This window comes from Sphaerodactylus townsendi, linkage group LG09 (assembly GCF_021028975.2).
Source record: "Sphaerodactylus townsendi isolate TG3544 linkage group LG09, MPM_Stown_v2.3, whole genome shotgun sequence".
In the NCBI taxonomy this organism is placed as follows: Eukaryota; Metazoa; Chordata; class Lepidosauria; order Squamata; family Sphaerodactylidae; genus Sphaerodactylus; species Sphaerodactylus townsendi.
Window position 1 is genome coordinate 59,993,798 of NC_059433.1, and position 22,950 is coordinate 60,016,747.

Sequence of the window (22,950 nt, forward strand, 5' to 3'; positions counted from 1 at the left end):
TGAAAGAATTCAAAAACTTTATTGACCTATAACCTGATTAGAATGCCAGATGAGAACCAATATTGTACAGAAAGTTGTACAGAATTTACATAGAAAACTTTACATAGCTGTACCATATACATTTTTCCATCTGAAAAATTTTTCTACATCCACTGTAAGACAGAATGCTTGACAATCTTTTCTTTAACCATCAGAGCACAATTCACAGTATGAATACATTTCCAATAAATTTAAAACCATCCCCCAAACCATGCCAGATTTGTTACTTGAATATATTCAACATTAAATTCTGTACATAGAGTGAAATCTACATCAAACAACAACAAAAAAGTGATAGCAGACCAAACCTAGACTCGTTTGCAGTGATTAAAGTTCCAGTCCTGAAGGATCATCGTGATGGCTTATTATACTTAAAAGCCCTATCACAGGTATATTACAAACAGTTGTGATATTTTCAATCTCTCCCCTCAACAAAAGTCAGCAAGACTTTTGGGACACACACACAAAAAATTACAACTCAAATTCAAACTAGTGCATTCAGTAAAAACTTATGGACCTATGGAAAATAATACAGGAGTAAAAGAATGCAGGAAGAACTGTATAGTGTTTAGAACTTTATATTACAGATCTGCATCTCTGTACATTTTTTCACAGAAAGATGATTACCTACATCTCAGGCAGCCTGAGTGTGCAAAAGGAAAAAAAAGCCCCAGAATAAGAATTCCACATAGTTCCTAGATCTCTTTATCATGAGCAATATTTTTTCTAACTTTCAAAATACAGCTCTCCTGAGTTGTACTTCTATAGAAGTTCAAACTGCTTAATGTGTTAGTTCTTTGGGTACACCCATCATAAACATCTTTCAATATATATCGCTGCCTAGGAAAGTAAAAGGGGGATCACAGGCCGGACTGGCGATAAGACTGTGTTAAAACTGGCTCTATGCTCAACACAAGCCAGATCAGAGAAGGGGGCAGGAGGGAGAGAATCCACTGGAGAACTAGAGTGTTGCAAGCCTAAATTACAGTTCTGTCCTGTACTGTGAACCCGTAGATGCACACTGCCACACAAAGGAACTCCCGATGGACATCCAGTGCAAGTTTACTTGGTCCTTTGCTTTTCTAGCCACGCTTTTACTGCTTAGCTGTCCCCACCTCTGGATCGGACGACTGAGATATTTGAAAAACTATCCCAATTCGCAGAAAGAACCTCCGCAAGACAGCTCGAAGCTCAGGAATCAGATCAAACTGCATTATTTCACACAACAGAGGGTAATAGAATGATGCGTGAGCTTTGAACTGTTGAGGGGGAAAAGAGAAACAATTACTAAGTCTAGTACAGCAGGCGGAAAACAAAATTTAATCCTTTGCATTACTAACTTCGCTCTTTCCACACGCTATTCAGTTGCAGTCTGTACACAACAATTTTGAAAATTACATGAGTATTATCCCCATATTGCTAGCAGGGCAATTAAGAGGAGCTTACTGAAGGTAATTTAGTAGTTCACTGTGCATTACAAATTCAAACCAGAGAGTTCCTGCTTCATAGCCATATGTTTGCTTTTACACTTAATTTCTGAAGCCTCATCTGAACATTATCCCATATATATATCTAAGATACTTAGCTTCTGCAGGGTTTTAGCATGAGTAATATATTATTTTAATTGTAACTTGAGCCCAGTTTGATCAGGAAAGGGTGGGTTAAAAATCGAATGAATACATGAATACGATATGAGAAATAATATGACATATGGAGAGCTACATATCCCACAGGGGTATCACAGGCCAGACTAGTGATAAGACTGTGTTAAAACTGGCTCTATGCTCAACACAAGCCAGATCAGAGAAGGGGGCAGGAGGGAGAGATTTGCACCAGGTATATCTGGCTGTAATCTCTATAATGCATAACTATCAAGATATATTTTACATATGTAATATGTGTATACTAGCAGTATAGCCCACTGTAGTAAACAATATAGTGGACTCTAGCTGATGGGGGAGGGACTAGATAGGTAGGAAAAGTGGCAGGAGATGGCAGCGGCTGAGCAGGCTGCTTGGGGACTGCACGATGGAGGGAGGAGAGGTAGATTCCTCTGGTTAGTTTGTGGGGGGAGGGAGGAAGAGTGGGGGAATAGGCCAACTTGGGCCTGTGGGGGTGGGACAGGGCAGGTAGGGGAATGGGAAAGCTGGTGGTGAGCTCAGCAGGGCAGTGGGCAGCAAGGCGCTGCTGCCCTGCTGCCCTGGCTTGTATCTGGGGGTTGGGGTTGGAAAGAGAGCGGGCAAGGGGATAGAGAGGCTGGTGGAGGGCTTGGCAGGGCAGTGGGTGGCAAGGTGGTCTTGGCTGCTGGGCTTGTCTTTTGGGGGGTTGAGATGGCAGGAGGGGGAATGGGGGGCTTCTGGCAGCACTGGCTTTGTCTTGGGGGTTTGGGAGACAGGGAGGGAGAAGTAGGCTTCTGTGGACCTGCGGGGTGGGATACAGTGAGCGGTGATGGGGGGGGGGTAGAGGGTGGACAGCGGAATGGGGAGGCTTGGGCCTGGCTGGCAGGCAGCAGATGGCAACACATTACTGCCCTGCTGAGCTGGCTTGTTGTTTAGGATGGAAAGGTGCTGTGGCATTAGGGAGGGTACAGCCCCCTCCCCTCTGCTGGGCCCAGCTTGCTCCTGGGTAATGAGAAGGCAGTTGGAGGAGTGGATGGAATGTTGCCCACCAATGGGCGTGCAGAACTCACTTTGTGAGTGCTGCATGCATATTAGTGGAAGGTTTGTTGTTGCAACATTCCACCCCTTAGTGAATTATATGTTAGGATGATACTAACCTGGGCTGCTTCCATAGGGAGCTAATTCTCTGAACAGCAATCATTGTTTCTGCAAATATAGAGGAATTCACAGCAGCAATGAAGCACCCACACATGAATTTTCCTTGTACTTTCCTTGCCATATCTTGTTTTGATTGCCATTTCACCCCTTTCACCAGAAGACTTCCTTCCAGGATTTTAAAAAAAACCAGTAATAACTATCTTGCTATAATTTTATAACACTCTACTGAAATAATGTACTAATTCCCAGCCTTTATTTATTAAAAGCAAATCTCCAGCACTTCTGGTTGTTAAGGGATAATATATCTCTGAAACCAAGAGAGTTTTGTTTTTAAAAAATAACAGCTGGGAGCTACAACATAGTTGCAACACAACATTATAATGCTGTAATATTACAACGCTATAATTGTTACTAATTCTTTAAAAGTCCTCCATGACCACTATTGGCAGTGGGAGAAATGGGGCTGCACGGGCAAGGGAAAGAAAATGGGATGATTGAACATTATTTTCTCGTTTCGCCGTCTGCTAACATAGCATTCTATTATGAGACCTGGAAACAGTTTTTACATTCCCAACCAATTCAGGATTCTCACTCACCCGATCATCACTTATCTTTAGGACCTTGGTCAAGAATAGAAGTAACAGGCTAGTCCAAGCTTCCCGGTGACTTTCTGATGTTAAAGTGAGGAAGTAACTGAGAGCTTCGCTGCAAACACTGTAAATAACATATCAGTAGGAGAAAAAGTTCAAGTGTGTGAAGTGTGGGCTGGATTTTTTTTTCAGTGAATAAAATACAAAATAGCACCAGATGAGGACTGTTGTATATTTAGTAAGTGGATCCAGTTAGCCCTCTCCAAGACCAAGACATTAAGGACAACTTCATAAGATCAGGTGCTTTGTACATTTCCCTTGACAAAGAGTGTGGACGTGGGGGGCGGGAGGAGAGAAGGTTCATTTCATGGACATATGGAAGAAGCGTCATTTGTCTGTAGTTAGCTGAAGTGCTAACTGCAAAAAAACCCCAGTTGCAACTGAATTACTTTGAAGGGATGTGGTCCTATCCAGTGGTGGGATTCAAATTATTTAACAACCGGTTCCGGTGGTGGGATTCAAATAATTTAACAACCGGTTCCGGTGGTGGGATTCAAATAATTTAACAAATGGTTGTTTACAAGCACCATTTTAACAACCGGTTCTGCCGAAGTGGTATGAACCTGCTGGATCCCACCACTGGTCCTGTCCCAAAAAGGGCTGTGACCAAAGAAATAGTAGAGGAGATAGGTTGCAACTACTAATAAACATGCTTGAAGGCACCTTACACTGAATCACAGCTCTTCAGGATCTCACGTGTTTCACATCACCTACTATGCAACAGAACCTAGGATTTTCTGCATGCAAAGCAAGAACTCTACCAATGAGCCATAATTTTACACAATGTTCAAATTGGCACAGAGAAAAGAGATGACAGGAAGACCATATAAACCAATCTTAAACAACATGGTGCATAAGAATCATGTTGAAATGAGAGACAGAACATACAGAAGTGATCACAAATATAAAATAAACCTAGAGATTCACATACTACTAAGCACACCCCGAACAAAATGGAAGTGCGATTAGACAAATTATGCCAGGATAAATCATTATTTTGGACCACTGTTGCTGCGCTTTGCTATGGAAGAGAGCTGAAAGGAACAGAAGACTATCTCTCTCCAGATACAAATATGTCTACCTAGAATTTAAATATTGATCTTAAGAAAAATACATTAAAATCTAGACACTCTTAATGCAGACTAGAGCAGCCAAATGAAAAGGTTCTTACTTTAACAGTCGTCGCTGCACTTCCTCCCATGCATCTCTGCGGCTTTCATCCATGTACATACGGAAAAGAATGCGCAGCCCACAGGCAAGACTACTTGTCTCCTGTTTCAGTAGATTGGGCTTAGATTTTCCTTTAAAACCTGCCAAAGTATCACCATCATACAGATTTTACTGGCTTCATGTGAAAACTTGTTTTAAAATAATGTGTCTCTAGGGAAGGAGGGAGGCTTAAAAGCAGGAATACAAAAGCTATTAGATGGGATACTCACAGTACCCATTCTCTTTGCTTTAAATATCCTAAAATATTGGATAGGATTCTGTTAATACTGTCTTATGAAAACTAGTCAGTTTGTGATAGTGACAGGATGCTAATAAGGGAGGACTCCTCTATGAAATATGAGCACAAGGTGCCATTGCACTGTTTGCATCTAGGAGTTTAAGAAACAAACTACATGTAGGGGTCATGATTCTCTGACACAATTTTGATGCTGCGTATGTCAAGCCAGAATCAGGAGGACTCAGACTGGGACCATGATGTAGGGGATGAAGACTGAAGCCACAACGTAAGGCTTTTGCCCCATGCTTATTTCACTACCCAAAATGGTCCCGGGGGCATTATTTGCCCTGCTGGGGGACTCCCCATGTACTTCTGGTCAATTCAGGGTTAATTATGTCTATTACATTTGATGGAGTTTTTACTGCAACTACATTGCAATATAATAGTGTAACACTGTTCTCTTGGACGGCTCTATGCAGAGCAATATTTGGAGTTTTCCAGAGTTAAGATTTTAGGTGCTAGGTTGGACCATTACTCACACCTTCCTGTTCAGATCTCTTTTATGCTACAGCAAATGAATATCAGTCATTTTTCTTCCATTCTCATCTTATCTCTTCATTTTTTAAATTGTTTAATTGTCCAAGCATTGTAATCTAACTGCAAACCTAATGAAATGTAACGTAATAACCTTTAAAAGTCTAGTATTCATCAGACTTACCTGCTTTCCACAGAGCAGTTCTTTGCTCATTGTTTGAATTGAAAGCTTTAGCAAATTTGTGAGATTCCAGCAAACAATCCAGAAGTTTGAACAACTGCTGTGATGTTAAAAAGCAATACATTCCTTGATCTTGTGTATCCACATGGACATTGAAGTCCACCGCATCCCTCTTTAAAGAAAGAAGAAATATTTCATGTTAATTATAGGCAACCATTTTTAATAATCGTAACTTAAACTTTACAGCACCTGTCAATATGTAAACTGCCATAGAAACTATACAGTTAAAATTTAATGCGGTTCCCCTCTATTTACCATGGAAATTGCAGACAGCCATGCTGACCCACATAAATAAATCCAAAACAATGCTATCACAAAGTAGTAACAAGTTTTCAAGTTTCTGAGAACTCTTCTTCACACTGAATGCTAAGAAAATGAAAAATGAGGGAGAAGAAGAGAGGAGGAAGATAAAAATATATTGACAGGCACGCCCAGTAGCCCAAGTCTGCAGAAAGAAATAACCTTACAATAGAGCAGAGGATGCATTATGCAGACTTAGTTAAGTGAGGCAGTGCCAGGTGCTAAAAAGATCTCACAAAACTGTTGACAAAATGGAACAACATGTAGCAGAAAAAGCAGAGCATGATATACTTCTGCTATCTTTGCTTCAGTATCAAACTTAAATCAACTCTTCAATAGAAGGAGAAGTTCTGTTTTCTTGTTGGAAATTACTTCAGGCAGAGAACGGGATCCAAGATCAAGAAATGGAATAATTTCTCAATACGTTAGTTCCATCCAATTGTACTAACCTGTGCTGCAGCTAGATTCTCTGCATCTTCCTTTTTACTGGTTGCTGGGAAGAATACAATGTTGTCGATGGTTTGAATGAGTTCCAGTTGCACAACACATTTGATCAACAAAGCACCAAACAGTTTCTGGTCTGGAAATTCTTGAAAAAAAATAGGAACAGTAAAGAAATTATTTACCATTATGACCAACTGTGAAAAGTTTCTAAAGATCTGATTGTTCTTTTACAATTATCTGTACTTACATATGTGTCAAGGCAAATGGTAAGACACATTACTATGGGATGGATTTTACCATCTTTTCTGTTTAAGAAAGAAGGGGAACAGCAACTTTGGACAACTGAAAAGTTTATGCTCTGAGTTGTGAGATCGCAGTGAAGAAAAACCCATGTAGAATGGAAGCTGTAGCAAATAGGGGAATCCTTTGCAATTTAAGGTGACTTAGCATTCCAAATTATATGGTTTTAACAACATACACTGTACGATTTTAATATACATTGTCTGGCTTTAACAACAACGCAATAAAACTCCATTAGCCCCTTCCCCAAGTCTACAGCTTAGACTGCAACAGAAGTCCTTGCAAATAAAACAGCCTCATATCACCTCCTTGAAAATGTCTAAGGATGGTGCCTCCTCACCTTTTCAGGGAGCTCATTCTACAAGGTGGAAGCCATTATTTTTAAAAGAACCAGGGTCTATTAGAAGCCAAGGAGAAAACTTTAAGCAGGAGGACAACAAGAAGGTGGCAACTGGAGGTTTGTTACTGAAGTAAGAAGACAAGGCGGAAGAAATATTCAGATATATGGGTCCTAGGCTGTCAGGGCAATGTCTGATCAGCAAAATCTAAATGACTGTTGCCTCATGACACAGCCTCATTCTGGGATTAATTGGAAGAGGAATGTGATTGGTTAGTAAAATGTAGTCAGTCAGTCAAGTGTTTATTGTTTGAGCCATTGGCTATAACAATACAAAAATACATGCAGTTAAAACAGTAACTTAGTTAAAACAATAATTTAAATTAAAACAATAATTTAGTTTTACATTAAAATATAAATTATTAGTGTTCACAACCTCTAAATTAAAATGCCCCATCAAATACGTCAGATGTTTTTGCAGCTTCTTCAGCTAGTCTAAGTTAATCTCCAGTACTTTACAACATTAGTTCAAACAGCGCTTTAAATGCTTTGCTCGTAGTTTCCTAGCCGCCAGGGCAAAGAGAGCCATCTTATAAGAAACATAGGAATTAATATCCGATAATAAGAAAATCAGTTTCTCATCATCGGACAAAAAAGCTGTCCTAGGTAGTATTGGTTCCAAAAACCTTTTCCTTATTTCAGAATATAAAGGACAGGAGAGTATGTAGTGGAAGAGATCCTCAGGCTCTTGTTTTCCACAGATACAAAAGTGCTGAGAAAATGGTACTCGTGTGTATCTGCCACTAAGCACTGCTGAAGGCATTGATTGAAATCTAATAGAAGTATAAGCTATTCTTAGATTTCTTGTTAGTGTAGTGGTCAGATATGTAGCTCTAATATGATCTCTTTTAAATAGTTTATACCATGGAGCAGTTTTTGTCTGAACTATTAATTGTCTGTTTATTCTGGCATCTTCTCTGTACACCCAGTCTCGGAGTTCAGCATTGGATGTTGAAACTCTTAATAGATCATCTGGAATAGTGTACCGAGATCGAATTTTTTCAAAAAAGGTAGAGCGGTTTTTATTTTTTGTCATCAGGAGAGTAAAAGACTGATGACCAAAGGTTTCCTTATTGTCTGAGCTGTTTTTTTCCCAGGCCTTCAAGATTGCAAGATGGGTAGTAAAATGTATATAAGGCAGCACTGTGCTTAGCATTGTGAGACACTTGTCTTCACACCGTCTGGCGAAGCACTTTATCTGTGAGAGCAACATTCTGTGAACTGAATAAAGTAGGACCGCTTCTGTGAAGCTGAACTGCTGTGTGCGTATACGTTCCTACTGTGTTCCAGTGTGTGTTGCACACCTCTGCTAACCGGGGATTGAATCCCCACTTCATACCATACCCCTCAACATAGGCCCCTTGAATTGAACCCAGAAACTAAGTGGCAGCCAATGTGGCTGTTTTCAAATGGGCAAAATGCCCAAGACTATCACTGAGCTGCCACATTTTAAACTAGATCTACTTTCTCGCCAAAGGCAGCCCTCACATAGAGTGCATTATAATAGTCCCGTGGTGGCTAACCTTTGGCACTCCAGATGTTATGGACTACAATTCCCATCAGCCCCCTGCCAGCATGGCCAATTGGCCATGCTGGCAGGGGCTGATGGGAATTGTAGTCCATAACATCTGGAGTGCCAAAGGTTCGCCACCACTGCAATAGTCCAATCATTAGGTTACTAAGCATGAATTGCTGCGGCCAAGCTGGGTAAGTCTAAAAAAGCAGGGAGTTGGCAAACCAAATGCTGTTGATAGGAAGAATTCCTGGTCACCATACCAACCTGCTTTTCAAACAACAATATTGGTGGGTCCATCAGCACCCCAAAGCTCTTAACCTTCTGTTCCAATGCCAACTTCACTCCATCCAAAACAAAAGGATCCAGTCCTTACAAAGCTTGAGACTTCCTGGCCAGTATTACTTTTGCCTTATCTAGCCAAACTTCAGCTTATTTGGCCTTGGTCATGATGTGGCCTCAAATCATTGGTTAATAGATGAATCTTGAGGTTTACAGAGTTGGGAGTCCTCAGCCTACTGATGACCATGCTACCCCAAACCTCTGGACAATGTCCTTCAGCAGCCTCATGTAAATATTGGAAAGAACAGGTGACAAAACAGAACCCTGAGGCAACGCACGTCAGCAACCTAATCCGTTGATTCTGCTCATCCTATGGAAACTGTCACAGATCTGACATGAAAAGACTGAAACCTTAGAAGAGCTACTCTCTAAAGCCAACTGCACATATGAACCCAATAATGTAGGTAGAATAGTCAACAACAATAGTGGAATAGGCCACTAACACATGTCTGTCCACCAGAGTAATCAAACCAGCCCTAGTTCTGAACTCAGATGTGAAATCAAACTATCAAGGAGAGTTTGGTTTCATGGGTCAAGGAGAGCAGATGTGTCATCCAGGAACCCCTGGAGTTGCACTGCTATACCATGTTCTATAACCTTCCCCAATTATGGTAACAACAACATTATACACTGAACTATAGAACAGCATGATCATTGGCTGCCGTAAAACCGAATGGAGAGACACAATTTTAAAGTATGGCAACATATAGAAAACACATCTAAAACGACATTGTTGTGATATGTGTACAGCTCAATTTCATCTAATTACTGAACTCTAATTATTGAAGTACAAGGCATGAAGTATGTACTTTTATGGTACAGCTGTTTTATGAGCAAGACAGTGTGTTCTCATTCTCAACGAACATATTCTTATTTTCAACTACTATGACCATTTTAGGTTGAAAAGAACGTCCAAGGACAGCTGGGGTGCTCTCCCACCCTTCTGGGACCAGCACTGGAATAGGCCCCCCCCCCCCCCCAAAAAAAAAAAAAAAACACGCTTCAGGAAACATTCAGAAGAGAAACAGAACACACTAGAAAACACAACAGGTAAGGAAAATTGTGCTGCATAACCAAAAGTGCTTCAATGGTCCAATCAAACTAATTGGATGAAAGTCCATGTAGCTGTTCAGTGGGTTCTGATATGATAAATATAGCTCCTTAAGGATCAGCTTTTCTTCCTTAAGGAAACACTCACTTGCGCTAGGTTTGTTTTTGCTGACCTCCTCGCTTGCTGCTGATCCTACAATGGGCTGAAACTGGCTTCTTTCTGAAGGCCTTGGTTGTACAGAGTCATGGATATCTATGGATTTCTGTGACACTGTATCCTGAAAGACAGAAGATAATATTATCCTGCAAATACTCAGTAGTGGCAACTGCCAATTATAGTTCACAGGTATACAAACGTAGTACTTTTGTTAATTATGTATAAATTAGATGTGGTTCTTCTGCTCATCATATATTTCTGATATGATCCTCAATAGTAAAGATGTTCTTCATCTTAGTAGAACAAGATCAAGCACACTTTAGTTATGTGCACGTTACAGGGAGATTCCAGTGCAGGGTTGCCAGATCCAGGCTGGGAAACTACTGGTGCTTTCACTGGACAATCAGACAATATATTAAGGGGGAATACTGCATTTATTTTTAGTTACATATTTCTATATACCAGGGGTGGCGAACCTATGGCACGGGTGCCAGAGGTGGCACTCAGAGCCCTCTCTGTGGGCACTCGTGCACAGAGTTCATCATGTGGGGGTGGGGGTGGAAAATCACCCCCCACATACACACACACACACATCTAGGCTGGCCTGGGCATGATCCTTTACCTGGGAGTAAGCTCGGTTGCTGGCAATGGGGCTTGCTTCTGAGTAAACCCTCCTAGGATCGTGATTCACCCATTTGAAGCGTTGCACAGTTGCTTCACCAAGCTTACTCCTGAGTAATGCACTTTTCGAGCACTCGGTCTCGAAAAGGTTTGCCATCACTGCTATATACCATGTGGATTTTACACTGCTTTGATTTGTAAAGGAGAGTTGAATATGAACATGTTCACAGGGAATGGGTAAAGATACTGTATCATGGCTGTCCTCGTCCCCTGATCCTGCTAAATGGGCCAGTGAGGGGAAATTGGAGGGGAGTTTGCTGTTGTCAAGATGACATCACTTCTGGCATGGCTTGGAAATGACATCACCATGTAAGGCCACTGATTGTCTTGCATTTGCCTAGAGAATATTTTTGGGCAAATGCTACAGTGTCATCCTTTTGCAACATCATAACTTCTGGGCTACAAAGGTATCGTTTTCTCTTACACAGTATTAATAGTGGTTCCTCCCAAAGATGTATTACTAACCAGTCATACTTGCAAAGTTATGGAAAGCTTTTACAAAATAAGCCTCAAAGTTAAAAGGAAATGTTGTGCTTTTGCAAAAAAATATAGAAAGTTTTGAAATCAGATGAGTTTAGGATTTGTTCTTAATCTTGAAAAATTTAAATGGCATGTAGTAGGCAATATGTGTGAGAAAACAGATTAATAGCCCCATCCTACCCATATTTATTTAGAACCAAGACCCACTGAGCTAAATGGACTGTACTGTTCTGCAAACATACCAGCTGTTTTTCTCTGCCAGGAGATGGTGGAGCTGTATCTCCCCCTGTTGGTCGCCATGTTAAAAGCCTGAAAAAGAGAAAGGGAACACACTTAGAACAGACATCATAGGTAAACATTTGAAGAGACAGCTATCCTATTTTGAGTAACATTAGCAACAGAAAATGACACTCAAAGATGCAGCATAGATAAAAAGATCAATAAAGAACTTCCTAGAAGATCAAAACAAATAAATACAATATTATTGTTATGGATGTCCACTTTTCCTTCCTGATTTCCAAATTAAAGCTCCTTCAGTTTTTTCATTTCTTTCAATAAACAGGCAGTAACAAACAGAAGGAATATTAAGGGAGACAAAAATATTGTTTATGGTTAGAGCATTTTATTTGTAAGTTTAATGTGCTACCTCATTAGCATAAAAATGATAAGAAATAGCTTTAATTACTGAGTTATTTATTAAATACAGTTTGTGGTGGGTAGCCATGTTAGTGAATAAAATTCAAATCCCACAGCACCTTAAACACCAACAAAATTTCCCAGGGTATAAGCTATCATGAGTTGAAGCGCACTTAGTCCATATGATCCTGAGGGATGCAAATGTAATAGGAAGCAATATTGGGGCTAGAACATGAGTTATATTTATAAGCATTTCAAAATGTTTAGCAGTGATTAGGAATACAGTATCTCAGTACACTGAAGCCGCAACTAATAGTAAGGGACGTTAAAACCAAGAACACACATCATATGCTTTTTCTCTTTTGTGGAATTGATCTGTTTTTAGGACAAATTGGTAAGAACAAATTTTCCAAGTCTATTACCTGCTTATTCTGATACTGCATTAGATATTTGATCACCACAGTCACAGGGAACTTTTAAGTTACCTATAACTACTATCCAAGTAGCTGTCTCAGTGGGGCTTGAAGAATTCCATACCCTACTTGACTAATGTTTTTGACACTCATTGCCTCAACGAAGGAGGCAGGGCAGTGCCTTTCTTGCTTAGTTCTGTTCTTAGGCTGGTAAGGCATTCTCAGACTCTTTCAGCTTCTACAGCAGAGAAAGTGGGTAAGATAGCTGCATGAACTCACAGACAGCCAAGCAAATAATAGTTATAGGTAGGTACCATTCTGTTTTTTCCTTTATGATCTCCACACAGAACCACAATTAAGACAGTAGCAGCGTAATCCTAAACAGAATTACAGAGTTCTAAATCCTTTGAAGTTAGTGGATTTAGAAGGGTGTAACTGTTTAGGATTGCACTGTAGAGAGTTTTTTTGCTGGAGAAAAGGCTCTGTTCTGCAACGAAGGGCAATAGAACAAATTTGGTTCAGAATACCTAAAAAGATACTGCCCCCTTGTGCTCCAGAATGAAAGAGAAACCAAGAAACCCCACATGGGAGGAGCTGAGGAACCAAATTTATTCTATTCTTTGGTCTTCATAGAGGCCAATTTATGGGACTACACAGAAGTCACGAAGCAGGAATGCAGGTAACATCAGAAGTATATGCATGCAAATGTGAACCTAATTATTTACAAAGTTAAAAAAAATCTTACGCATGGGGGATTGTGGTTTTGAAGATATCCAGCATACAGTTGCAAGTCTTATCCCAGATCTCAAGGGTAAACTTTTCACCATTTAGAATGACAACATTCTCTAAACAATTTGTACCAGACCGTGCTAGCTGTTCATTGTCTGAAACAAAAAACAAGGCACTGGTTTGTTCATACTGCACAGAATAAACCATCGGCATTTGTCTTGAAAAGCTTGGTATACTCTCTTACCTTGCTGAACACACCAGTACAGCTGGGCAAATATATCATCCAAAAGGACACCACTAAGTACTTCCAAATACTGTGTGAAAACATCACATATTGCATAAAGTGCATGGTTGCAAGTTGTTGTCATCCATTCAGCTTTCTATGAAAAAGGAAGAGGGAATTTCTCACAAATGAGGATTTTACTGAAAGGAAATTTAATTGCAGAATCAGGTCCAAAGCAGATTACAGCTGAAAATTCATGGATGGGTATCCTGAGCGTTTTTAAACAAGCATGGCTATATAGCCCTTCCCTTGCCTCCCTTTTTTTTTTTTACTTCAGATAATCCTCTGGGATCATGCTTATCCCCATTAGGGAAACAGAGGAAAACCTAGTTCTCTTTTATGAGCATAGGAGGGTTACTAAAATGGATGTTTTACCTAAAGGAGGAAAACTCACACACGCTGAGGGAAATCCTGAATCCATCTCAAAACACACCCATTTGAATAACTAATTCAGTTCTTACTTAATAAAAATAATGCCTAAGGATTTGCAACTGAATTTGTCCACATTTGACTCTGTCTGTATTTTTGCTCTCCCATAGCCATCTTCACTACTGCTGAAATTTAAATTATAAGTTCTACTTAAGACCAAGAACTATCCTTTTGCTTGTTATTCTGTGATGGAACGCACCATGCACATTGTGGTTTTCCAGTTATCTGGGTTTTATTGTGCTCCCTGAAGAGCTGTGCCTTTTTTTATTTTTTCCTTTTTTGGGGGGAGGAACAGCTGATTTCGGCCTGTTCTGTCCTGTCTCAAGGACAAAAGTATTGAGGGGTTTGCCTTTTGGTAGAAGAGTAGCTCTTTCCTAGCGTTTCTCAGCATTTTACTTTGCTAAGATGTCAAGTGTACTTTAATTAGTTTGACTTCAGGGAGGGAACAGCTGAGGTGTAGGTAGAGATAGTACCTTTTCCACTGTTCTGTAGTTGCAAGCTGTATATGTGTTTAATTATTTATCTATTCATTTTATTTAATTGTAATTACCTTTAAATGCAGTTTAGCGGCTTGCCTAGCTATGAAGGGTGTTATTGAGTTCTCTATTCCATTTTTGTTTGGTTTTCTTTTTGATTACAGCTTTGGTTTTCCAGTTATCAGGGCAACTGTGTTTTGATATGCTCCATGAAGAGCTGTGGATTCTTGTATTATTATTTTATTTATTCTTTTCAATCAAGCTGATTTGGGTCTGTTTTGGCAGGCTTTAACACGTTTTCTGCTGAAGTATGTGGTAAGACCCCAAGCATGCCTTAATTAGCTTTGGTTTTGAAGTGGGAGCAGCTGGGGTATAGGCAGAGACAGACCCTTCCTCTCTGTTTATAGTTGGGGGCTGTATGTTGTGTTTTATCTATGTATTTATTTAGTTAGTTTATTTAACTGTTACTAACTGTTACTATTGTAAAGTGTATCTGTCATGGAATGATGCTATCGCTACAGCAAAAGGAAACTGCACATGACTGTGAAAAGCATCTTTGCCTTTTGATTTCCTAGAAGGCTATGCAAAGGTGCCAGGATGCAACTTCAAAGGCCTAAATTACCTCGTGGCCTGAACAGAGTTTTCCTGAGAGGGGGAAAACAAACGTTTTTAGATTCCATCTTGAGACGTGGTCAGAGAGAAGCATCTCTGGACAGCCATGGGTTCCCAGGAATTAAATGACAAGAGATTTCCAAAATAAGACTGTATTCAGCTGAGTTACTGCATTTATGTTTTATTTCTTTGTTTTGAACTTTTACAATAAATCTTTGAGAATTCAGTTGTTTTATTTCTTTGTTTTGAACTTTTACAATAAATCTTTGAGAAATCAGTTGGTTGGAGTTATTGGAGAAAAGGACCCAGGTCTTTACTGAAACAAGCGTGGCTCTCCCAGACTTGGTTTCATGATAGTATCATTGTAAAGCTGAGAAGGATGCTCTGAGTTGTCACCTCCTCCAAATTTGTTCCCAGCATAGTGTAGTTGTTAAGAGCAGGTAGATTCTAATCTGCACAACCAAGTTTGATTCCTCACTCCTCCACCTGAGTGGCTGAGGCTTATCTGGTGAACCAGATGTGTTTCTGCACTCCTACACATCTGCTGGCTGTCCTTGGGCCAGTCACAGTTCTTCAGAACTCTCTCAGCCCCACCTACTTGACAAGGTGTCTGTTGTAGGGAGAGGAAGGGAAAGAAGCTTGTAAGCCACCTTGAGTCTACTCACAGGAGAGAAAGGTGGGGTATAAATCCAAAATCTTCTTCTTTTGTGTATCTGTATTTCCCATATGGGAGACGGGTTTGTTTCAAATTGAGCACAAAATTTGAATTTGATAGACAGTCATCTTTATTAACTCAAGCACTAAGGTGACTGAAAATAATTGGTTATTATTGTGGGAGCATTATGTACATTGCTAGTGGTAATAAATGATCACTACTAGATCACTACATCACATTGTAGATTATATTGGTGCTTACTTATATGCTTTCATAAAATATTTCTGTTTACATGCTTTTATAAAACACTTCTGCTTCACTCACACTCCTCTGCTCCAGAATAGTTCTATTAATTCAAGTGCTACACCAAATCAAAGTTCACAGAGGTCAATTTTGAATGTAAAAGTCTTCAGCATTAAAATATGCAGAGGGCACTGCAAATACACTCTCTAATAGATACCAAAAACAACTCACACACATCCTATAACCATAATTCCAATACAAATGCAGATAAAGCACTCTAAAAAGGCCATCCTTTGATTTCAGCTATATCACTAATAATGAATTAATTTACCTCAAAGTTGTAAGCCATGCTTACCTCTGTTTGCTGTTCAGGCAATTTCATGTTATCAAATATCCGGAAGACAATTCGAAACAAATCCTGCCACCAATGCTTTTCGTAAGTATGACCATACGTTTTCATTATTTCAAACATTACTGTTAAGCCTCTAGAATAAAAAGTAAATGGCAAAATGAAATTTAAAAAATTGACACACTAAACTCTTAACATTATTTTGAAAGCCTATTTTTTTAAATGAAAAACCACCCTGAAAATAATAAAAATGAATGTCATACTGAATAGGGTTAAGTTTGTATAACACTCTTCCTGTATTATCTTTGTAAAGTTTACAAGAAAGCCTTGCAATTCATTGGTTATGACCCTACCTAGTACCAGTAAAAGATATTGGTGGAGATTGCTCTTTACTGATCTCTTCTCTGCTCCCCTCCCCCCGACAGTTGGGAGCAACAAAAAGATTATTCCACTTTGTTGTAGTGAGGAGGTATAAGCAGTTGAAACTGCTCTTCCTGACACTTTCATCAGTGGAGTCTCAGCCCCCAGAGAGAAGGCACAGAATCCAACCTGTAGCAGCTAAAATGTAGTTTACAAAATAAAACTGGTTTGCCAAACGTTAGCGCTACTAAAATATAAATTGGAAACAAAATAAAATGATCAGACATTGCTCTTTTTAAAGCAATGAAGTTTCATTTGCAGTCTCAGAGCTGTGGAGGGAAGGCAGAAAACCAGTGAAGAACCCACCTGCAGCACCCAGACATGCAATGACACAGACAACCTGCCATGAAACAGAATGAGGCTGGCTCAGAGGTGCAGTGGCCAATACCCGAGCCAGATATGTGGAGGGAGAAACTCTTCCCACTGAGGTCAGCCAGCCTGGAGCCCCACACCTGGCTAGGCCAGACTTAGCCCAATTTGGGTGTGTGTGTCAAAAGAAGGTCCATAACAGCCAGGGAGGTAGGGAGAAGACAGTACCTCCACAGTGGACATCCCCCCCATGCCGTTAACAATCTGCCACCAGTCAGCATGGCAAGAAGCTACAGACATTGCCCCCCATTCCCCGGAGGGCCTGGGACCAATTAGAATTTAGTTAAAATGTATATATACATGTACATAAGCCTTTATTGGCATAGTCCAGGGGTAGGGAACCTGCGGCTCTCCAGATGTTCAGGAACTGAATTGTAGTTCCTGAACATCTGGAGAGCCGCAGGTTCCCTACCCCTGGCATAGTCAGAAAGAGTTACATAAATCGGGAACAATTGCATGAATACATGATAGATAAAAGGCCCCACGGGGAGCACAACAAATACGTTCTACTGGGAACTCTCAACTATCTCTGCAATGAAATTGGCGATCTCTTCACAAAGACAGGGGTCCGAGTTGTTTAACAATAGAGATAGTTAAAATGGAATATATGTATGCTGTTATCTTGTGCTGAAAGGCAACCTGGAAGTGCAAGCTATGAAGCCTGGAACATTAGAAAGTCTTTTCTAAATACCAGCTCACTTATTTATCCAAACTGATGGGTATGTAAAGAATGGTGAGATGCGTGAAACATGTACCCCATATAAAACACATAATTTTTTTTGCAATTGCTAATGCAATCTCCATCCTTTCAGAACAGTGAAAAATCAGTCTATTCAAGTTTGAATGAGCAGGGCTTATCATTCCTTTCAAGTTTAGGAAAAGCATGCAATTCTTGAAAAGCCTATAAACAGAAACAAAATGCTTTAAAAATCTGAATTACAAATATGGATTGTTACCTGGTTCTTACATCTAATTTGCATCTATTGATGATACAGGATAACTCAAAGAGAATTGGAAACCATCCTCTCACCCACACTCTGTCTTCAGGTGCTACATTCATATCATCACTTGTATATTCCTTAAAAGTCTACCAAAACAAACAAAAGATTAAATAGTAGAAACTCAACTTTCTATTCTGAAAGAGTTAATTTTAGCTACATAAAACTACAAGATATTAGATAAATCTATTTTTCTGTGAAATATTGTCAGATAAACCTTGTGCAGGGAAACATGAATCTACTCCTGTGAGTACAATTTATTCTGATGAATAAGGGCTTTGGTCTAGTGATGAAGGGAGGGGGAACTGTGCCCGGGGCATAAACTGCCCTCCTGCGCCCCCCCTCCTCATGATTGCAATGGTGGCACCCAGGGCAAGCCACCCTGGATGTCCCCATTGCAGCTACATCCCTGCTTTGGTCAGTGCCATTATTCTTGAGAGCAGGAAGGAAAGGAGATCTGGGAATCAGTTCCCCTATTTCACCAATAAATCCACTGGATCTTTTAAAGCAGATTATGTTCAATGATGTACATCTGCATGTAGATGTGCAGTGCAGAAGCATCATACACATGCCATGAATACAAGTTTCCTCCTCCCACCCCACTCTGCAATATCTTTGGGGGACAGAGAATGAAGTCAAGAAAATGAAATGCTGCCTTTATTATACTGCAAGCAAAAATATTTTCACATTGTATTTGTAAGGCCACTAAAATTATTTTAAAGCACCAGGACAAATTATAAAGTGATTTTTAATAAATATTTGCCTTTAACCTCTACATAAAATATGTTTGGTTTACAAGCACCCTTTAAAAGCCCTTAAGATGTCTAAATTTCCAGTAAAAAAAAATTAGCCATAACCTTTCACAATGGCTGCTGCTGGTTCATGCCTGCTTTCAAGAATATGCCAGCTTTTGCTGAATCTAATTTTCATCAGAATGTTAACTGTCTCAATAATGAAATTGTTCTAAATTATTCTATCAATAATACCTGAGGCCTTTCTGATACGTATTTTGCACAATGGCGAATGAGGCGAATTGCTTCCATGCTTGTGTCTGGAAAAGCTGCATTGCACGCAAACTCTGACAAGCATTTTACTGCATCCTGGAAAGAATCTATGGTTGCTGGGAAGTGTTTCTCAAACACGTTTGCTGTAAAAAAAAAAAGAAAGGATACGTAGAGAAAAAAGTTTCTTCTAAAGTTGCAGTAGGAAAATTCTTAAGACATTTCAAATTAATTTTAAGGTATAGTAAAGCAACATGCGTAGAACCTACATTTCTTTAAACACAGATACAATAGAAATACCACTCAATTCTGAAGCCAGTTAGTAACACAACAACAGCAGTAAGGACATATTATGCTTCTTGGTGGTATTCTGCAAAATTACATTTCAGTACATATCAGTACTCACTGACAATGTGGCCTGTAGTTTGAAAAGCAAGTTCCACTATACTTTCATCTTGGTCTGATGCAGCCAAATGAAACACTGAAAAGATATTCTTCCAACCAGACCGGATATTTGCTGCCTGGGAATTTACCATCTGGGCTATGCAACGTACAACCATATCACGAATCGTTGGAGACCTACAACATAAACAACAGTACAGGGCCATCAAAAGCAATGTCTAAAATTCATACTTTAAAAAATTAATTCCATGCAATTTAGTGAGAGTTATTCGAAGCAGTTAAATTTATTAGACATTTTACCTGTTTCTTTTCATAATGTGTTCGAACGGCCTTAGGAAATCCTTCTGGAAGCGGAAATTTGCCAGTTCCCCTTTTTCTAAGAACTTCATTGATAACTGCCTTAGAGAGTCTACTGCGAAAATAGCTACATCTTCATTGGGATTGCAGCCAACCTAGCAATTCCAAATAAAATATATATATATGATATGGAGTATAAATAGAACTGTATACAGTTTTAAAGAACAGTTTGGTAAAAATACTAGAAAACTGACCCAAACACATTGGAATGGTCAGACACTTCTAAAAACATTTCTCACTGCCTAGCTCCAAATAAGTAGTTTACAGTGCAATCCTAAACAGAGTCACATCCTTCTTAGTCTACTGAAGTCAAGGACATAATTATACTCAGGACTGCACATTTAGTTAACTGCTTCAAAATATTTGTGCTTTCTAAAAATGAATAGGAAATTAATTTGAACTACCTTCAATGGTTAAAACGGTAAAATTAAAAGCAAATAAAAATTGGAAAGAAAAATTATTCCGCTGACAATAACACTATTTGCACATGACATGCCAATGGAGTTTGTTCTGCCAGTTCAAATATTGTACCCCCCACCACAATTTGTTGAGATTTTGTTTAATCGCAACATTTTATTTTGTTGTTGTTACTATCCATAAATACAGAAACAGACATTTGTATCACATCCAAACAAACATATTTAAAAGAATAACTTGCTACAATTATACTTAAACATACCTTATTGAAATGATCTCCAATAACTTCCCAGATTCTAGACCACTGCAGCCTTATCCGCCCCATGTTATAATAGGAAATCTCTACTATCTTCTGCAAGCTAAACATCCGAGGATGAGTCGCAGACAGCAGTTCATCCATCGACACAGCACAAAGCCACCGAACAAAATCCACTGTTTATAAAGCCACAGAGAATTCACTTAGTATTCTTTTCAAAAGTTTTAGTCCACTTCTTAAATGAACTGACTGGTAAACAAAACTTACCAATAGCATTTCCATCGAGCCTTGTAGATCCTGTAAATATTCTGAAAGGAAGAAATTACGATTAATTGTATAAATATACGATGTGTGAAATTTCCTTCAATATATTTAGATTTTTTAAAATTTCCATCACTGAATGCTCAAGAAGAAAAATGGAAACTGACTCAGGGAGTATAGGATAAAGAATGTAGAAGATGGGAAAAATAAATGGAAAAATGTTTATTTTATCAGTGACACACAATCTACATGTCTAAGGAACAGATCAATAAACATTCCTAAACTGAACAGTATGATAAAGTTTGCAAATATATGATCTGTTAAATAAATAACATATGCTCATTGTCCTTTCCAATGTCACAGAAGCATCATTAAATGTTACGTATGCATCACAAGAATATATTAATAGAAATACAAATGCAGCACGTTACCTGTCTACAGCAACAACAACACTCTGAGAACTGGTTTCTCCAATGGATTCTTGAATACTTGCTATTTGCTTCCAATCAACATTTCCTCCAACTACCAGAAACATCATGTCAAAAAAGAAAAAGGGGAAAAAAGTAGGATCGGGGGAAAGAAGAAAAAAGCATTACTGTGTGACTTTTCAAACAACTAAATTTGTTACCATTAACAAAGTAAAGTCAATTGTGATAATACTTGTACAATGCAATCTTTGGGGGAGGGGGGATGAATGGAGTCTTGGAAGCACTACGGGGTTGTGCTGACGCTGGTGCCCACTCAGCCGGCATAGCAACGTAGCAATTATGCCAGGGTGCGATGCTGTTAGCAGACTGACCCAGGAAGGTTGGGGAAGCCCTGTTTTCCAGCTCTACCCTCCCTGCTAACCCTCGGGGTGTCTAGTAGTGCAGTGCCAAGATGGGGAGCCCATTCTCTGCATTGGCTAGTGTACCCACAAGGACAGAAAATCTTGTCTGGTCATGCCTTCGCCCACGCTTGCCTTGCAAAATAGCCTGCTGTTCCCTTCCTAAAGGGATTATAGCAAATACAGTACTTCTGCTGTGGAACTCTGCTTCCCACCTCCAGCCCTGGACTATCTGTCTCGCTAAGGTAAAGAACTTGCTGTGATTGCTCCAAGCGTTCCTGCCAGTACAGGCTAATTTTAAATTTCTTTTGTTTTACTAAGTTCTCTCTCAAGACCACCTTGTTTACATTTTCCATTGTCTTATAGCTGTAATACAATTAGCTTATTTTCCTCTTTCAAGCACTCCCTGTCTCAGCCCATTAATGACAAGTGCCCAAGCATTATTTCTAAGCATTACACCCATCACTTCTCTCTTGTCTTTCCCAGGAAAGGAAAGGCTTCCCTTTGCCTTGGGAGATTAAGGGTCTCTTTGCATCACCAGAAGGCCCAATCTTCCCTATAAATTAGCCCTTCCCTATAAATTAGCCCAACACCCAGCACCCAATACTTCTGAGCAAGCCTATAGTTCAGTTGCGCTGCAAGCCATCTGCTTTCCCCCCTGCCTCCTTGGAGCACAAGCAGGCCCTGGACTCTGTTTCTAGGACCCAAAGCCACTTCAGGATCTGGTACAGTATTACCTCTAAAAATTTCCCAATTCTCTCCACCTATCATCAAACCTATTCCCTCAACACTGCTTACAACCTAGGACTATGTGCATGTTCTGCTGATTTGATTATTGTGTGCTTGTCCTTTTATTATTTTGCTTAAATGACATTGTTAAACTTAATTTGCTGTCCTGTGGATTTCTTGCTTATGCAACTCTCCGTAAAAGTTGGCAACTAAGATTCCAAGCTTGCCCAACTGTTCGCTAAGCCAAATGTCTTCTCTCACTAATTCCCCAACTCTAAAAGGGACAGACTTCCACTATTTCAGGTAACAGCGCAACTGCATAGAACCCAAACCCGTAAAAGACAGCAAGAAGGACACGTATCAGAGATACTTGTCTCACCAAGATAGAAGAGGCATTCTTCATGCTCATCATTCTAAGCCATCTTAGTGCCACATTTAGAAAGAAAAATTCTGAGGTAAACTGAAGCGGTCAGAGAAGAAGATCCTCTCTCCATGATGACAAAGAGAGACCTGAGGGAGGAACACTCTCCCACCTCCTTTCACATGATTGTATAGATGGGAAACCAGTCCGCTCTTGGGTCCAGAGGAGAGGGGGGAGAGTGCTCCAAGCATTTGAAAGCTTCTAGAAGCGTTCTGGTCAATTCTCTATGGCTGGTCTGTGCCTGCGCAGTTCTATGTGGTACTGCACTGAAGATACAATGAGGAACATGAGCATTTGACAAACACTGATGGGAGTG

At 39.7% G+C, this 22,950-nt stretch overlaps 1 protein-coding gene across 2 annotated transcripts in view; it reads right to left on the reverse strand.

Annotated features, from left to right (window-relative positions):
• ARFGEF1 (ADP ribosylation factor guanine nucleotide exchange factor 1) overlaps positions 1 to 22,950 on the reverse strand; it is a 107,471-nt gene continuing 84,521 nt past the window's right edge. For both annotated transcript variants that reach the window (XM_048507364.1, XM_048507363.1), the window contains exons 23-39: positions 21,090 to 21,180; positions 20,665 to 20,705; positions 20,404 to 20,573; positions 19,668 to 19,819; positions 19,372 to 19,544; positions 18,951 to 19,111; positions 17,923 to 18,053; positions 16,184 to 16,313; positions 13,375 to 13,510; positions 13,147 to 13,285; positions 11,595 to 11,661; positions 10,183 to 10,312; positions 6,438 to 6,577; positions 5,632 to 5,800; positions 4,638 to 4,776; positions 3,413 to 3,530; positions 1 to 1,298 (exon numbers count right to left, since the gene is read on the reverse strand). In XM_048507364.1, coding sequence (XP_048363321.1) covers positions 1,134 to 1,298; positions 3,413 to 3,530; positions 4,638 to 4,776; positions 5,632 to 5,800; positions 6,438 to 6,577; positions 10,183 to 10,312; positions 11,595 to 11,661; positions 13,147 to 13,285; positions 13,375 to 13,510; positions 16,184 to 16,313; positions 17,923 to 18,053; positions 18,951 to 19,111; positions 19,372 to 19,544; positions 19,668 to 19,819; positions 20,404 to 20,573; positions 20,665 to 20,705; positions 21,090 to 21,180 — 2,252 coding nt within the window. In that variant the 3' untranslated portion in view covers positions 1 to 1,133. The remainder of the gene's footprint in view (positions 1,299 to 3,412; positions 3,531 to 4,637; positions 4,777 to 5,631; positions 5,801 to 6,437; positions 6,578 to 10,182; positions 10,313 to 11,594; positions 11,662 to 13,146; positions 13,286 to 13,374; positions 13,511 to 16,183; positions 16,314 to 17,922; positions 18,054 to 18,950; positions 19,112 to 19,371; positions 19,545 to 19,667; positions 19,820 to 20,403; positions 20,574 to 20,664; positions 20,706 to 21,089; positions 21,181 to 22,950) is intronic.